Source organism: Equus asinus, chromosome 14, assembly GCF_041296235.1.
Source record: "Equus asinus isolate D_3611 breed Donkey chromosome 14, EquAss-T2T_v2, whole genome shotgun sequence".
Classification (NCBI taxonomy): domain Eukaryota; kingdom Metazoa; phylum Chordata; class Mammalia; order Perissodactyla; family Equidae; genus Equus; species Equus asinus.
In genome coordinates, this window is record NC_091803.1 from 26,740,456 (window position 1) to 26,757,484 (window position 17,029).

The 17,029-nt window shown below is 52.8% G+C and overlaps 1 protein-coding gene across 4 annotated transcripts in view; it reads left to right on the forward strand.

Annotated features, from left to right (window-relative positions):
* The window catches only part of NSMCE1 (NSE1 homolog, SMC5-SMC6 complex component), a 58,805-nt gene extending 41,817 nt beyond the window's left edge, over nt 1–16,988 (forward strand). For 2 of the 4 annotated variants that reach the window (XM_070484661.1, XM_014837992.3), the window contains exons 3-8: nt 7,823–7,944; nt 8,941–9,018; nt 10,247–10,393; nt 15,153–15,269; nt 16,108–16,228; nt 16,745–16,988. In XM_070484661.1, coding sequence (XP_070340762.1) covers nt 7,823–7,944; nt 8,941–9,018; nt 10,247–10,393; nt 15,153–15,269; nt 16,108–16,228; nt 16,745–16,824 — 665 coding nt within the window. In that variant the 3' untranslated portion in view covers nt 16,825–16,988. Of the gene's footprint in view, nt 1–1,981; nt 2,004–7,822; nt 7,945–8,940; nt 9,019–10,246; nt 10,394–15,152; nt 15,270–16,107; nt 16,229–16,744 lie in introns of those variants that run through there. The other 2 variants (XM_070484662.1, XM_044747617.2) reach the window with 2 other exon arrangements.
* Nucleotides 16,989–17,029: the final 41 nt, after the last annotated feature.

The window sequence follows — 17,029 nt, forward strand, 5'->3', positions numbered from 1 at the left end:
TTAAACAAAGCAACTTATTAAGTGCCTGGCACGGAGTTCTTCTGGCACATGTTCAGTATGTGCTGCTCGCTGGCCCTTCCTTCCTTTTGCATCCTCTCCGTGTCATGTAATCCCAGGTCCTGGGCAGGAGCTTGGGGGCAGTGACTATCAGAAGATCCATAATGTTGGTCAGTAGCATGACAGGAATGCCGGTATAGAGCGTAGGGCTGAATTTCTGATGCTGGAGTCTTCTCAGGAAATCCGGAAGGCGTGGTCACCATTTCCTAGTGGAAGGAAGTCCTGAGTGCAGGGGCTGAGGTGGGGAGGGGCTTTGCGTGTCTGAGCAACAGAGAAGGCCAGTGTGATGGGAGTGTAGAGCAGGGAGCCTGTGGGAGTGTGGCTGAGGGTGATGGGAGCCGCCAGTGGCTTGTGGGGGGGTGCGTGCCAGGATCTGGCTCCGCTCTTGCTGCATATGGAAGAGGTGTAGGGGGCTAGAATGGATGCCAGGAGACCGTAGGAGGGTGTTCTTTGCTCCGGGAACGAGGTGGAGGGGGCTCAGAGGAGGGCTAAAGTGAACTGGAGAAAAGCGGCTGGAGTCATCTTCCTGACAGCACCATAGGCCCGCACACGCCTTTCGGCTGCCTCCCTAACTGCTGCTGGGAATGGGGCCCTGAGCTAAGTCCTGCACTTAGGAAGTGTGCAAATGAGCGAAGACCACCCAGTGAGAACAGGTGAAGGCTCTTTATTCAGAGCTTGCTCTAGCAAGGGAGTCAGCACCTTCACTGGTGTCTTGGCAGACTCAATGGCAGGCAGAGGAGTGAGAAAAAATGGGAAGCTTCTGGTGTGCCCTCACTGGAGGCTGTCAGCATGGGGAAGCTGGGGGCTGGCTAACTAGAAGCAGAATGTCCTGTGATTGGTCAGGGGAACACATTTAGCCTTCTCTGGTTTGTCCTAAGTTCGCAGCAGGGACAAAAATTAGGAAGCTGTCAGTTATTAATCAAGTCCTTGTCATTTTGAGCCGATTATTACAAGGGTTATTGTTTGGCTTCCTGGACCGTTTGCTGGAGATAGTGTCTGACTTCCTACAAGTCTGACTTAGGGGAGCAGGCTGGCTTCCTGGGCTGGTTACTGTAGATGATGGTCTGGTTCCCTGGGCTGGTTGCTGCAGATTGGGGTCAGAGCTCTCTTTCTATACGTGGTCTGTCCCTTTTCCATTTGTATGTTCAGTCTCTCAGAAGAACAGGGTGACACAGTCTGTTCTTTGAGTTGTTCACAGCCCAGCCTGTGTGAGAAACCACCACCACTTACCTGGTGGGTCAGGGAACAGAGTGGCCTCATTAGTCACTGTGTCCTGTTACAGCAGGGTTCTGGCCCATGTCAGCATATGAAAACTGGTGGAATGTCAGTGGGATCTAGCTTACAGGCATGGCTTGTTTGCCCTACAGTGTTTTTAATTTTTAAAAATTAATTACCATGTTTAAAAAAAAAAACCAGGAGATTTCTCATAAAATTCCGAAGATGAGGCAGATGGCTGGAACAGAGTGGCCCTGCCTCTCTCGATGGGACGAGTGTCCTCCACTTCATCTGCTGTTGTCTGCATCCCTGCTTCCCGCCTGGTCTCTCTAGGCAGCGGATTTGTTGGTCTCAATACGTTGTGCTCAGATGAAACCTAAGGAGGAGAAGCTTACACAACAGGATAAAGCAGAGCTGCTCTGTTTCAGAGAGTGTGGGCGGCCGTCCCCTGCAGAGCCCCTTCATCAGCTCCTTGAGTTTCCCTGGGGTGAGTAGGAGTGGGGGGGCCGCCACTCCATGATAGACGGACCACCTGTTTTCAAAGGGTGAGTTGAAATGCACATTCATGGTATCAGCATTGCAGTTCTGCTGAAAGCGGTCTCGTCTTCTGTGATGACTCACGCTGTAATTCAGGATTCCGCTCTGCCTCAGTACCCTCGTGATGAAGGGTCAGCCTGCTCTGTTGCCAGCTAGAGTCCTGACCCATAGACCTCTGGCGAGGGGAATGGCTGGTAAGTGGGTTTATTGCACATGTGGGGACAGTAGGCATATGTCTCTGTCACTACTCCAGCAGTGTTATCATGTGTTTTAATGCATGTGGCTGAAATGCAGGAACTATGCCAAGTACTATAAAATAAGTTTTATACTCTGTCATTTGAAGGAAAGCCAAAGAGTATACTTCCTAACTGAAATAATCTATTTAGAAAAAAATGATCTTTGTATACGTGGAAACAGATCTCTAAACAATAGAGACAAACAATTTAGTGACAGTCTGTTACTAAAAGCCCAGTGACCCCGTTCCATCAGTGCCCTGAGCTAATCCACCTTGTCACAGGACACTGTCATTTTTCTCTTTTTTGATTCAGACTCCTAAGGGTTAAGGAGGCAAGTTATATTGTTGTTGAGCATTGAAATATTTTTTTAACTTTTTATTATGGAAAAGTCAGAATAATACAATGAAGCTTCATGTGTCCATCGCCCAATTAAAATGATGATAACTCAGGACTAATCTTGTTTTATCTATGCTCCTACCTACTTACCCCCATATCATTTTGAAGTAATTCTCAGACATCATTGCATATCTAAGTAAGAATTTTTTTTTTTTTAACGAATGCTTAAGTCTTCTTGTCAGTGCACCAAACTAAAGGCCAGACGTCTGATTTCTGGTCGGGACTTTGTTACTTCCTGGCCCTGTGATCTTGGGTAAGTCCTTAACCCTGACCCTTGGTGTCCTCTTTTGAAAAACAGACTGTACTGCATCCTGGCCCCCCTCAAGGGTGGTTTGTGAAGGTCTGGGGAGGTTATGAGGTGAACTGATGTACAGATGTAGAGAATCACTTGTCTAATGTATTTGCCACATAAAACACAACTTTCCTTGCGTTTCTGCTCTTGTCAGCACTGTTCACCAGCCATAGTCTGGAAGTGCCATGGACAGCTCCCGTCTTTTCATTCACACATCTGAATGTCGAGAGAATCATTTTCCCCAGGCAACTGATGGAGAAGCTGCAGGCTGGAGAAGTGACCCCACACACACACTTCCCTGGCCCAGTGTCCCCTCTGGCCAGCCTTTCCCATCCTAGGGGGCTGCCCTCTCAGGCCTGATGTGCCCCAGCACCTGTGTCCAATCCAGGGCCTGGGCAGCCCCATCCTCACTGTGCTCAGGAGGACCTCCCAGTGGCCCCATCAGATGAGAGGGCTGTCGCAGGGCAGGTTGGCCCACAAGTGGTTTGGTCCCCGGGAGTCTTATTTTTTGCTGTTATTTCCTCTGCCCAAAAATATCATTTCCTATCTTGATGCCTAGTTTGGAACAAAACTATTTGTTGCTCAGAAGCTAGGGCAGCAGACTTCCTGATTGCCTGCTGCCCAAGTATGCAGTGAGTCCTAGGTTCTAGCAGCCTGCTGAGAAGCAGGGACCCTGATTAGCAAGAAGAGGTTTCTTGGTTAAATTAAAATTTAATTTGAAAAGAAAAGGAGATAATATGTACAGAGGTGATCAGAAAAAACAATCTCTCAAAACGTATTGAACCAACCCCTGCTCCTCAGAGGAGAAATGTCCCGTTTTGTTTGGTGCTGCCCTAGCCTCTCAACTGCCCTGAGTCCTCTTTTTAAATTGCCCCAGTGGAAAGGCATTTCCTGCTAAAGAAAGAGCTGTTCCGTCCTCTCCTGGGTCTTTGGCCTTTAGTTCAGCTCCTCTTGCGGTCGTGTGTGCTGACCCCTGTGACCTCGCCCAGTGGTCAGGGCTGGACCTCTGTTCTTTGCTGATGGATGTTGGCTGGGCCCAGCTTCCGGTACACGTCCTCTGAGAGCAGCCTTCTGTATTCAGCACCGCCTCTGGCATCTTTACTAGGTGCTGCCCACTTTCCATCTTTCCACATTGGCTGAGTCCGTCTTTGTGACCTTGAAGACACAGTGCCAGGTTCAGGAGGGATGTAGATGTGACCCTGGCAGGGTCCGGTATAGGGAATGTTCTCCAAGAACACTTGCTCTGTTCTGCAGAGGCTGTGCGGCTTAGCGCCCAGGAGCTTGGGATCTGGAGTCAGGCAGGCCTGGGCTCCATTTCCAAGCTGTAGGAACTCTGGGCAAGGTATTTCACCTCTACAAGGCCTCTTGTGTATAGAGATATCAATAACTCACCTATGAAGTTATTGTTCTTGGAAGTGTGAGATGAGTCAAGCTAATGAATACCACACATACTAAGGTGAATTAGAGCCACGTGTTTACAGGCCCACTGTTTTCAGCCTGACAATAGCAACTTCACTGCAGCCCACCAGAAATGTCCAGGTACACCCTGCTTACGAGCAGAGAGAACACAGGTGGCACGAAGATCTGTAGACCCTTGCCTGGTTCAGACATGGTGCTAAGCGTCCTGGTTAGGGTGTCTCTGCTCTCTGAGAAGAGGCAGCTGTGGTTGGTCCAGCGCCTTGTTCCTCACTTCTTGTAGCCAGCCATCCTATGTTGCTGACTGCAGGTCAATAGTGTCGAGAGACCCAACCTCCGATCCAGCTCTACCTGTAAAAAACCTGACATTTTGCTACTTAGGTCAAGTCTGCCTTTTTATCTCAATTGGTTTGGGTTTCTGAAGGGAGGAGTGATGTTATTAATCCCTTCTCTTATGTCCTTCAAAGTGGTAGAACCAAGACTGGAAATAGTTGTCCCGGAATCGTGTGATGCAGTCTTTATCTCACGTACTTTATCCTGAGCATGGACTCAGGATCTTGGGGCCAAATGGATTCTCAGATACTCTTTTAGTGCAGTGTGTCCCTACAGATTTGCAAACTGTGGCTTCTTCACCATGCGCTTCAGGAACAGGGGAGGGAGTGGGGCAGAGCCGTGAAAATTTGCCTATCTGAAGACCTGATATTGGGAGGCACCAATCTGGTGTAACCTTGACACTTAATGGGCATGTCAGGGATCTTGGGAGCAAGAAAGAGACCCCTGTTCTGGCCAACTTAGAAAGGAATGTGTGGCGAGGCTCTTGGGAAAGGGCCACACAGGGCTGACTGACAGCTAGGGCCCAGGCTGGGGAATGGGCAGGAACCAAGGGGCACAGGAAGTGTAGCAGCACCTCATGGCTAAAGCCACCTTCCCTGTGTTGCTGAACCAATGAGACGTTTATTCTCAGGTGATGATTAAAATGGAGAAAGTCAGCACAGAGTGTCTGTGAGGGACATGCATGGTGTTGGCAATGGAGAGGGTCGTGGACGTGTCCTGACATAGGAAGCCTGTGTGGTAGGAGAGGGTGAGACCCGAGAGAATGTGAACAACGGAGCAGACGGCTGGTTTCTGCAGTGAGGAGGACAGCGGTAGGAAGTGGGTTTGGTTTGTTTTCTTGAATGAAAATCTAGTGAAAACCTTCATGTTTCTGACCAATGAGACTGGACAACAAACCAGAGGTGGTAGGCAGAGGGAAAAGCGCAGAGTGGCTATTAGCTCATCCCCCTGTGGACGAGCTGTCTGGAAAGTCCGAGGTGTTAGAATGCTTTTGATCTGCCCACAGAGCACAGTCTTCTGAATGGCACCCCGGAGAGGCCTTTGCAGCGGAAATTATGAATTATCACTTTCAGAGGGAGGTGGGACTTGCCACTGTGTCATATTGGGTGGACAGGGGTGGTTCCTGCCCACGAAGAATCCTGTCACTCAGTCAGTGAGCGAGAGATGGTTCTTGAGGCCTGACTGCCGTGCGCCCGAGTTTCCCAGTGTTCCACCCTGCGGCAGAAAGGGTTTCCGGCGGCCGAGGGCATGGCGTGTACGGAACGGGCAGGCCCACGCGCCGCCTCGAGGAGGTGTTTTGCATGGTGTGGAAGAGGAAGAAAGCACTAAAGCACTTTGCGCTGGGGGCAGCAGAGAACATTTTGTGGAAAAAAGTGCCATTTGAGCTGGCTTTTGTAACTACTGGCAGAAACAGGAGTGAGGGGGAGGGAGGGCTGTTCAGGAGGGAAGGCGGCGAGAGCAGAGGCACAGAGGCGGGAGGCAGGGTCGTCTCTCCCTCTTCTCATCACACGGTTTCAGCAGCTGTGGCCAAATTTCATTGTCATGCTACCATCACGATTTTTGCCACGTCCGTGTACCATCTGTTTATGATTACTCATTTTTTATTTAAATTGCATTTTTTTTTAAACTTGAACAACTTTACTTAAAAAGGAAAATTAGACCCCTGCTACAATTTGCATATTAGCGTTACTGTCATGGTCTTTGTCATTAGCTTTTCTGGGCCCCTCAGTACTGAGAAGCCCCTTGAAGTGCTTCTGCACCTGTCAGAACCGTTGCCTTCACATGGCCTACACGGCCATGTCTTCACTGCCACCACCGTGATCATTTCTTCTCTAAACTTTAATCATCTTTAGGTGTACAGGGAGCTTAGAAATGCCTTTCCCTGTAAGAAGTCACACACAGATAAAGCTGAAGTGCCCTGGGATGACCCCCTCATCTTGGTCCCCTTCCTGGCGATGGTCTTGGTCATCAGCTTTGGAGGCAACTTTCCAGGCCTTTTTCTTGCAGTGTTCTTTTGTTATTGTTTTTAACATAAATGGTATCATATTGTCTGTTTTTCTACTGTTTTGTTCCTCAGAGTGATTTTCTAAGGCACAAATCTTTTGAAATGATTTATTTTAATAAGTATAAACAGTAATACATAGTCTCGATTTAAAACAGTATCACAGTACGGAGGTTAATTCCAAGACAAAGCTGACCATGGCCTCCTCTGCTTCCGACTCTGAAAGGTTCCCCACTGCCCATAGGAGAAAGGTCACCATTCCCCTGCCTGACAGGGCTCTGTGCCATCTGGTTCCTGCCTCCTACTGTAGCCTCACTGGCCCTGCTGGCCCTGCTTCCCTCCCAGGCTAGTTGCCTGTCCATTCACCCTGGCCCCCTGCAGTACTGGGTCGGGCGGCCCCTCCCTGGGCTCGGTACATACCCCCTCCTTTGATGGACTGATGGCCCCGGACTGTGGTAGCTGGCTTCCTTGTGTGTCTCTGGGCTGTGTGTCTCCTGTTATCAGGGGCAGCAGGAGGCGGGCTAGCGTGCAGGTCAGAGCACAGGGCCTGCAGCTGTGCTGTGGGGGCTCACTGCTGCTCACTGTGCCTGGTGGTGTAATAGTGGGGGAGTCAGACCCCTCTCTGCCTCCTGGCCTCTTCCTCTGAACCAGGGGGAGGATGCTGGTGCCTGCCTGGGACGCCATTGGCAGGATCGCTGACTGCTGAGTGACTGTGAGTGAAAAGCGCTCACACAGGGCCTCTCCAGGGTTGAGTGCTCAGTGTGAACCGCTGCTCTCCCCTGGTTGTGGTTATTCTGCACTGTGGCCCCCTGGGGCCCAGCGCACAGGGCCTGGCCGGTGAGTGTTCAGTACACGTTTGGCTGTCAATCAAGGGAGACAGGAATAGAGACAGACCTGACTCATGTGTGAGGACCTGCAGGGACAGAGGCTTGGCAGGGGGAAGCTGGGACGAGGTGGAGGCATTAGGCTGGGATGGTGCATGCAGTGGGAGCTCGAGGCAGGTTCTGAGCACACCAGCAGTGTGCCGAAGGTGCTGAGTGGGGAACGGTGACTGGGCGGCAGGAGCGTGAAGGGGGAAACAGGTGGGGGCTGCGAGCGGAGACAGGAAGACCACAGCGGGCGCAGAGACCATCTCCCGGGCCCTTCTGCCTCACAGCACCCTGTGTGTCTGAATACTCCAGGAAGAAAGAAACCACACAGCGCTGGCATTCACCCAAGAGGGCCGGGGCCTTCGCCCGAGTCTGGGTTTGCTGTCATGTGTTCAGGTTGATGGAGGATTGAAACAAGCTACACTTTTTTGATGAAGATCCCCTCTTTTCTCTGCCTGTTTATTTCTAGGCAATGCTACTGTAGAGAAGTTGGAGGACTTCATCAACAACATTAACAGTGTCTTGGAGTCCTTGTATATTGAGATAAAGAAAGGAGTCACAGAAGATGACGGGAGACCTATTTATGCACTGGTAAGTGCAAGACAGAGCCCTCCAGTGGCATTTGTGAGGAACTGGGACTGACACAATCTGCCCAGTGCCCTCCTTTATGGAGAGAGAAGGTGCACCCTGCCTCAGCGAGGGCTCTAAGACAGGGAGAAAGACCCTGGGCCTGGCCCACCTCCCTGAGCCGGCCCCTTTCCACGCGGGCTGGCTCAGGGTCTCCAGAACCTGCGCCCAGGCTCTCCACCTCAGTGCTTGCTTCACCGCCCCATATGAAGCCCCTGCCCAAGACGCGGCAGCGTGCCTTTGGCTCTATTTTGTTTGTTGACAGTTCTCTACAAGAAGTCACCCCAAATGGATGGAATATTAGGATTAAAGGGAGAAAATGCTTTTTCATTTGGAACAAGACATAGAAGCTATGAAAAGAAAAGTATGTGGGGGCACTAAGGACTGAGACCTATTTGGGGCCTCCTGTTGTTTTCCGACTTCCCTCCTAGCTAGGCAACAAGAGAAATATAGGTGGGGAGAAGCTGGCCGGCTCCCCACCCTTGGCTAGGGATCCGCCTTAGTCCATCAGAGGAGGTCAGGCTCTGCCTAGCCAGGCCCACACAGAGAGGGCCCTAGCCCAGGGTTTCCCAAACTCTCTTCCTGCGAAGAAAGGGATATGGAGTCAAATCACTGTGGAAACGCTGGGTTAAACAGGTAGATCAGATGTCTTTACTGCCAGACTTCTCAGTGCCTTTTGCATTTGAAGCTCCATTAGCATGCAGACAAGTCTCCCAAATTCATCTCAGTTTGGAAAATACTGCACAGCCTTTGGAATTCTGAAGTCTCTGAGAGTCAGACAAGTTGAGTGAGCTAAAGATTTCAGTCTATAGTATAAGACTGGTTACAGATCCATCCCCATGGCCACAGTGCTGGAGCACAGGTGCTGAGTGAGCGCTGAGGGGAGGGAGGGAGAGCTGACAAGTGAATGAACCGACAAGCCACGGGCCCGCCTGACTGTCCTGCTGACTTATTTTTCAGGTGAATCTTGCAACGACTTCAGTTTCCAAAATGGCCTCAGATTTTGCAGAGAATGAATTGGATCTGTTTAGAAAAGCTGTAAGTACAGCACCTCCCATTGGCCAGGCTTCTATGGAAACTTCTTTCTTCATCATTAGAAATGGAAACTGCAGTCTTAGAGTGTCACCACTGCTGCCCGAGAAAGCCCTTTGCAGAGGATGTCACTGAGTGCCTCACCCAGGTTCACAGCCGCCCGGTGATTGCTGGGGAAGTTGCCATGGCTACCTGGGAAAGGAGGGCTGATCCCAGTTTGAACCCTAACTGGTTGAGCAGCAGGAGACCTCATGCGTGTGCAGTGTAGGTGTTTTACAAGTATTACTCTGAGGTGTGGTGCAGACCGGCAACAGCAGCAGTGTTGCATGAGAGCTTTCTAGAAGGGCCGAATCCCAGGCCCCATTCAGACTGTTGGATCTGAGTCTGCAGTTTAACAGGTGCCCACTAAACCTCTGCATGGGCTACCTGGTTTCCAGAGCTGTTTGCTCAGCTCTCTTGTCACTCTCCTGGCTGAGCACCTGGCTAAGACAGTCGCTCTCAGCCTTGGATGTACGGTACAATAACCAGGGAGGTAAAAATAATTCAGACGTTCCAGCCTCACTCCAGGGCTGTCGAATTCTAGTCTCTGAGGACGAAGTCCTAGGGTCATTCCCTTCTAAGTCTCCTCTGGGGCTGATTAGCAGCCAAGGTTGAGAGCCAGGCTCTGAGACGCCAGCCACGCACCTTTGTGTGCAGGAAGCCTGTCTTCCCAGGGGCTCTGCCTCGCTGTGGGCAGACGTGTTGGGAGAGGTCACCTGGCAGCCTTTCCTGGCCCTCCTCCACAGTGCCTCTGTGGCTCCTGAGCTTGCTTTCCTCCTGGCCTGCCCTGGCTCTGCTTTTCTGCCCTTCCAGGCTCCAGCCTGCCACGCAGGCCAGCCGTCATTGCTTGCCCACCTTTGAGTAGGAGAGTGCTGCCTCATTTATTCATTCATTATTTCGCAGCTTCTCCATCTTCAGGGAGGTGGGGGCACAAGAGGTGAGGTGACTTCTTAATTTGGGGGCATTAAGATCATTCATTTGGGATGATGTTACAGGAGTGACTTTTGAGTCAAAACTGAACCTGTTTATGGCTTTTGATGCAAATTATGAAATTGTTTTCCTGAAGGATTGTACCCAGTGTGCAGTTCTGCCTGTGATAGGAGTTTTACTGCACCCCTACCAGAATTGGTATTAGTGCTTAAAAGTTGTTTTTGCCAATTTGATAGATGAACGTGGTACCTGCTGTTTCTTCCAGTTGGAACTGATTATTGACTCAGAAACTGGCTTCGCATCTTCCACAAATATTTTGAACCTGGTCGATCAACTTAAAGGCAAGAAGATGAGGAAGAAGGAGGCTGAGCAAGTGCTGCAGAAGTTTGTGCAGCACAAATGGCTGGTTGAGGTACTTGTCCTAGGATTTCTCCTGCTTGGCTCACTTATTAGAATGAATAACAGTTTTTCCTCCAAAACCATATTGTATCCAACTGATGTCTGTTGAGCGAGTCCCTTATCTACTTTGATGCCACAGTGGCACTGTGAGGGCCTGGGACCCTTCTGTTCACTCACTCCCTTGATCTGTCCAGGGAGCCATAGCCGGAAGTGGAGAACCAGTAGTCGCACCCAGGTTTGTGGGCTGCAGGATTCAAGCCTGTGGTCCACAGACCACAAGGCAGTGTAGTACAGTGATTAAGAGCGCAGCCCTGGGGGGCCGGCCCGTGCCCGAGTGGTTAAGTTCGTGCGCTCCACTGCGGCGACCCAGGGTTTCACTGGTTCGGATCCTGGGTACGGACATGGCACCACTCGTCAGGCCACGCTGAGGCGGTGTCCCACTTGCCACAACTAGAAGGATCCACAACTAAAATATACAACTATGTACTCGGGGGATTTGGGCAGCAAAAGCAGAAAGAAAAAAAAGAGCGCAGCCTGACTCCCAGTGCAGGTGGCCTCACGGTCCTCCTCTGTAAGAGGGAAGTAAAGTATCCACCTCACGGGGTACAGCTGTGAGAGTGGGGGCGAGGCGGTGTCTGTGAGGTGCCGAGTGCTGGGTGCCCAGAGGAATTGCTGTCCTTCTCGTGGTGCTTATTGTCAGCATCCGTATCATGCAGCTCCTCTCCTGTAGATGGCGGCCCTGGAGGAGCAGAGAGGAAGCGTAGAGCAGCGTTTGGAGAGGAGCTGTGGGAATCTGTGCAAGGCCCGGATTGCAGGCTCGGGTGTCTAGTTCTACTGATTAGAGCAGAACAGATGTTGCAGTTCTTTTTCTACGAAAGGCACCACTGTTTCCCAGAACCCTGAGCCAAGCGGGCTCAGCTCGTCCCAGTTTACCACAGCTCTGCCCCTCCGGGTTCCTGTGTTCGTGCAGGACGTGCTCAGATCTACCCTCCACTTCCTCACCTCGTGGTCAGATGCATGGCCAGAGGCTGCTACTTGTGGCTGACGTGGTGCTTCACTTCCTTTTTAGGGAGCACTTGCCTCTGGGAGTCAGAGTTACTGATCTCTATGGGAGTGGGCTGTCTCTGGGAGTCAGACCGGAAATATCCACTTCCTGAGGTCATTTCCTGATGGAGGGAAATGGCTGGAAAGGTCATGGGGTGCGGGCAGCCGGGGTGGGGAGGAGAGGGTGGGGGGTGGGGCAGGATGCTCCTAGTGAGCACCAGGATCTCTGGGCACATTCGTGCCCATCATGTCCACGGGTCCTCCCAGCCAACGGAGAGCCCCTTAGCTCTGCGTTTGAGCTGAACAGACTGCAGCACCGTGGGCTGGGTGATGTCCCATACCCGGCACATGGCAGAGCCGCACGCAGGCCCCAGTTCGGGTGAGTGCAGCTCCCCATCAGTTGCTCTGTCACAGTTGTTCTTCCTCTGGGGCGGATTTGGCAACATGGAACGTTCACGGGCAGCTCAGGTTATAACTGACCACACTCTTTCCTCAAGCCAAGCTTTTTAAGGGCAGAGGCTCCAACTTCTTCATCGTCGTACCTTGTCCCACCTGGAGGCACTCGATAGATGCTTGCCGAACGGATGACTGGGCAGATAGATGAAGTTCCAGAGGAACAGAATTTATTTAAAGCTTACCAAAAAATGATAGAGGAAGTACTTGCTCCTCATAGGAAGGGTAGAAAGCACCCATATTCATAAAGAAACATGTTGAAGCCAGCTGTTAGCCACCCCCTAGAGCTGACTGCTCTGCCACTCCAGGACACTGTTGCCCCGCAATTTGGGACCTGAGGGTTATCGTCCGTGTCTAGCGCTTACTGGCGTTGTCACGTGATGGCTGCAGGGTTGTGCACCGACTTTATCATTAGACTTTCCTTTGCCCCAGAGAAGCTGGGCCGCTGAGAGGAAGGAACACGCCTCTGGAGACTGTTGGGCTGAGCTTTGGGGCCAGGCTCCTGTCCTCTCTGCTTTTTCCTCAGTAAAATGGAGATGCTGGTGCCGCCTACTTCAGGGGCAGCTCTGAGCTCTAGCGAGACAGGCTCTGTGGGCTGCCAAGTGAGCGAGCACTGCAGAAATGAGCATGCCAGTCTCCCAAAGCTCTGGCACCCTTGCGGCCCTTGTGGGAGTCCTCTTATTGACTGACCCTTTCAGGCCTCACGGGGACAAAGGACCAAAGCTGGTGGGGAGTGAGACACCTCCATGCTCCTTCTCTGGCCTGGCCGCTGCCACAACCCCCGGTGTGTGGCTGCTTGTCTCTGTGTTCCCATGTGAAGAATGAGGATATTGAGTGCCCTCAGGTGTTTTGTCTTGAGTCCAATGCTTTCTGAACGGGTCAGCCTGGTGAGCTTGCTGGGAGTTCTGTGGCACTTTGGAGGAAGAGCTGAGGGCCTTGGGGTGAGTGCTGGCTGGCCCCCTGACCAGCCTTCTTAGGGGCAGCACCTTGATCAGAAGGACCATGTCTGAGTCTGCTCCTTGGCCTCTCAGAAATGGGATTTTCCACAGAGACCATGCCATGTGGACATATCGCCCCAACGGCACTTTATTCATTAGGATGATGGGAGACTCTCTCACTGCCTGGAGAGCCCTGCTGCTGTGTCCTCTGCAAGACTCCATCCTGGCATGGAGGGCTGAGAGGTCTGCAGGATCTGCCAGAAGGCCCTGGAGTGGAGGGCAGCCAGGGTCAGTGGGGGAAGGCCCCAAGGTGGAGGAGGCCTCAGAGAAAGTGTGATCCTCAGAGCTTGGGCACTGGGCACAGTTTTAGGCCTATAGTAGATGCTTAGTTAATGCAGCTTGAGCCTCACTCTGAACTTGAACTTGTTCACTGGGGCCTGGGGATCCATGCGAGGTCTACTTAATCTTCCCTCAGATGTTTCCAGGCTTTCCAAGTGCTGGGCCCACATCATGTACTGGGGACACAAGAGTGAGGAAAACAGACCTGGTCGTTGTTCTCATGGGCTCATGGTCTGGTGACGGAGCCAGAGATGAGTCAAACATCCCACTGAAGTAGAATTACAGGCAGAAAGGAAATGTGATTCTGTAACAACTGAAACAAGGGAACCTGCCCTCAACTGAGGAGGCGACATTCAAGCTGAAGGCTGTGTAGGAGGCAACTGGAATTGAGTGGGGAAGATTATCCAAGGGAGAGGGAGAAGCCTGTGCAAAGGCCCTGTGCCCAGAGGGACATGATGTGCTTGAGGAGCTAAGGCCAGGGCGCTCTGAGCACAAGGAGAGTGGACAGGTGAGCCTGGGAGGCAGGTGCATGAGGGACTCGGTCCTCAGCCTGTGAATGGTGGGAAGCCCTGAGAGGGCAGGCAGGGTGATGGGGCCAAGCCTTGCAGAGGCCAGGTTGCTGCAGGCTGCAGAGGGGCAAGCGTGGGCCAGAGTGCAGCTGGGAGGGCTGAGTTGGGGTGGGTGGTGGCTGTGGAGATGGAGCATCATTATGGATTTGGGAGCTGGGAGAAGGTAACAGCCACAGGACCAAGGACAGCCGGGGCGCCTCGTGCAGCAGCCTCTACCCACTTCTAGACTCCAAGGGCTGCCTCCCGCCTGCCTCCCCTGCTCCCTGCAGTCAGCTCTCCTGGCTCTGACTCAGCTCTCCCTAGGGGTGGTCAGTGGCCACCAGCCCTGCCATTGGTGGTCCAGAATGAGTGCACTTTCCTGGCTTGGTGACACGAACATTGTCCTCTCAACACTCCCTGTGGGGCTGGAGGCAGGAACAAGGTGGGAGGGGCTGTGTAACTGTCAGAAATGAGAGACAGCTGTGGCTTGTAAGAATTCGATGGAAGATAACAGAAAAGTGAAGGAGCACATGGGGAGACTCGGCAGGCTGCAGTCTTCAGGGGCGCTGTCTCCTAGCAGGACCCCTTCCCCCTCCTGGCATGGTGATGGTAACAGAGATGCTAATGGGCTCACATCCTAATTAGGCAGTTGACTGCGATGAATCACAGTGAATGCCCGTGACGCTGCCCTTCCGTGACGCTGCCCTTCCGTGCTGGGTCTCCCTCGCCCTGCCTCTTTCCCGTAACTTGGCAATACGCTCAGTGCCTGCATCCGAGCTGTTTATGCACTTCCTGGCTTTCCCAGGGTTTTCAGGTCCCACGTAGACAGTGTGGACTGTGCTCAGACGTGGGAACCAGGAGGCCCCACTACCCACGCCACCATGGTGTTTTTTGGGGCCTGTCCCTGCCTTCTCTGGCTTGTCTCCAGCTGGAAAGCGATTTCACCGGAAGTGATCTTGGGTGGTCCTTGAGGGGGCTCCAGGCAGGAGTGCTGGAGGCCCTTGATATGCTGCTTTCTGGGCTGGGTGGGGCGGGCTAGGGGAGGGAGTGAAGGAGCGGGCGCCTCGGTAGGGATTGTCTTGGGTTCACCCCGTGGAGAGACTGCCTCCCTTCCCCGGCCTCAGCTGTACGAGGGCTGGGACAGTGCCTCGTGCATGGGGCTGCTGTGCAGATTCACGATCCACATGTGTGAAGGCACAACTAAGGTGCTGAGAAAATGCAGGGGGCCGGGGAGCCTCGATTTCCTCTTAGGTCTTTGCCTAAGTTTTCCCTGCCTGAGGCTCTGCCAAGGGGCCAGCATGGACACCTGTTGGCTGGGGTTGGTGAAGCCTGCAGCACGAGGGGCATCCAGACCTGGGCCGTTCCCTGCAGAGGGAATGGAGGTATGAGCAGGAAAGGGCCTCGCCTGGCAGTGGCTTCAGAGCTTGCCGCCTGTGATTCTGTCCTGCAGAAGGAAGGGGAGTTCACCCTGCACTGCCGGGCCATCCTGGAGATGGAGCAGTACATCCGGGAGACGTACCCCGACGCCGTGAAGGTCTGCAACATCTGCCACAGCCTCCTCATCCAGGTACCAAGTGGGGCGCCCACTCCCCAGGGCTCTCTGCAGGCACTTTTCAGAACTCTTCCTCTGGGCCCAGGCCTCCGCCACACCATTACCTCCTCAAAAGTGTCCGAGACAACCACACGAATGCCCGCCTCTTCTCCTCCCTGGTCCCTCGGGTTTTAGTCCAAGGGCTCTTTTTATTTATTTTTCTCCAGAAAGGCTCTCTGAAGTCTTGTGTAGCTGGCGTCATCTCGGCAGTGACGTGGCGAACATGTCCGTCGACCGTTGATCTCTCACGGCATCTGTTTACACCGTGTACTTGGGGGCTTTCAGCGGGCAGGCTGGCGCTGGACTTTTATTTCCCTTCTGTTTAACTCGTATCTTTCTGCACTTGTCAGCTCCACTGGGATGAGCCTCTTTGCACAGACATCCCTTGGGCAACCTGGTGATTGTTTTCTTGGGTTGAATTCCTGGAAGTGGAATTTCTGGGACAGTCTGCATGTTTTTTTAAAGGTTTCGATCCACATTTCCTAATCGCCCTCTGAAAAGTTGTAGCTGTCTGTGTGCAGCCCGCAGGAGGCGAGCAGGGCTCTGAGGGCCATGCGTGCAGGGGGCCAGGGCCTGGCCTGCCGCCGCCACGCTCTGGCCTCCAGAGTCTTGAGCTGCTTCCAGCTCCGTTCATTTGTCAGAATTCTTTAATAAAACCCACTGCACTAAGGACTTGGGATCATTATCATTATTAATCTGGGGCCCAGAAGACAAAAATATATAGCTTGCTGGACATATTCCTTCCAGTTTCCTGAAGGTTTGTGAACACGGAGGTGTGTACAAGACTCCACAGCTGTCGCCTTTCTTGTTTCAGGGTCAAAGCTGCGAGACCTGTGGGATCAAGATGCACTTACCTTGCGTTGCCAAGTATTTCCAGTCGAATTCTGAGCCACGCTGCCCCCACTGTAATGACTACTGGCCCCATGAGATACCAGGTTCGTGTCCCTGAGGCGCTCGCGGGTTCTCCAGGTTTCTGGGAAGGGTTGGGCTGGCAAGACTGAGTGCATGAACCTGAGTGTGGGGGCCTGGCAATGAGGGAGTACTTGGGGACAGGGAGCACTCAGACAATGGCTCCACGCATGTGCAGGTCTGCACTAGCAGGACCTGAACCCCACAAGTTGATGCAGCTTCTACAGAAAGTGAAGGCCAACCTCATTGCACAGTTCCAAAGGCTCTCTAGAACCCAGCAGAAATTCCAAAGTATGTGGGGGTCTGGTCAAGACAAGCCTGTCTCCCTGGCACCCATGTCAGGAGGGGGAGTAACAGCAGCATCCACGGCCCCGTCGGTCTGTTCATCTGTCACCTGGGGCTGGTTCTGCCTTCTTCACGGGGCAGAGGAGGGTTCCGGTGCAGGGTGTTAGGCCCTGCAGAGTCCTGGGTGCAGAGGGAGCTGTTGTTATGGGTGCAGCCACCTGCGTTCACAGCATCTTCCTGGCCTTTTCTGTGCACAGAAGTCTTCGACCCCGAGAAGGAGAGGGAAGCTGGCATCTCCAAATCAAACAAGAAGCCCCTGCGGTCCCGGCAGCACTAGCTGGCCCGTGCTGCGCAGGGCCGCTGCCTTCGGGGACGACTGCTGCAGCCCTGTTGGGAAGAGTGGCGTCTGTGCTCCGTGGGTCACGTGAGCACCCCTGGATGCTTTGTGGCCACTTACTGACAGGTTTAGAATAAAGCTTGCTAAGGAGTGGCTGAGCCTCAGTCTGTGTCGTGTGCCCCTCTGTAGGCGGTTCGCGTCTTGT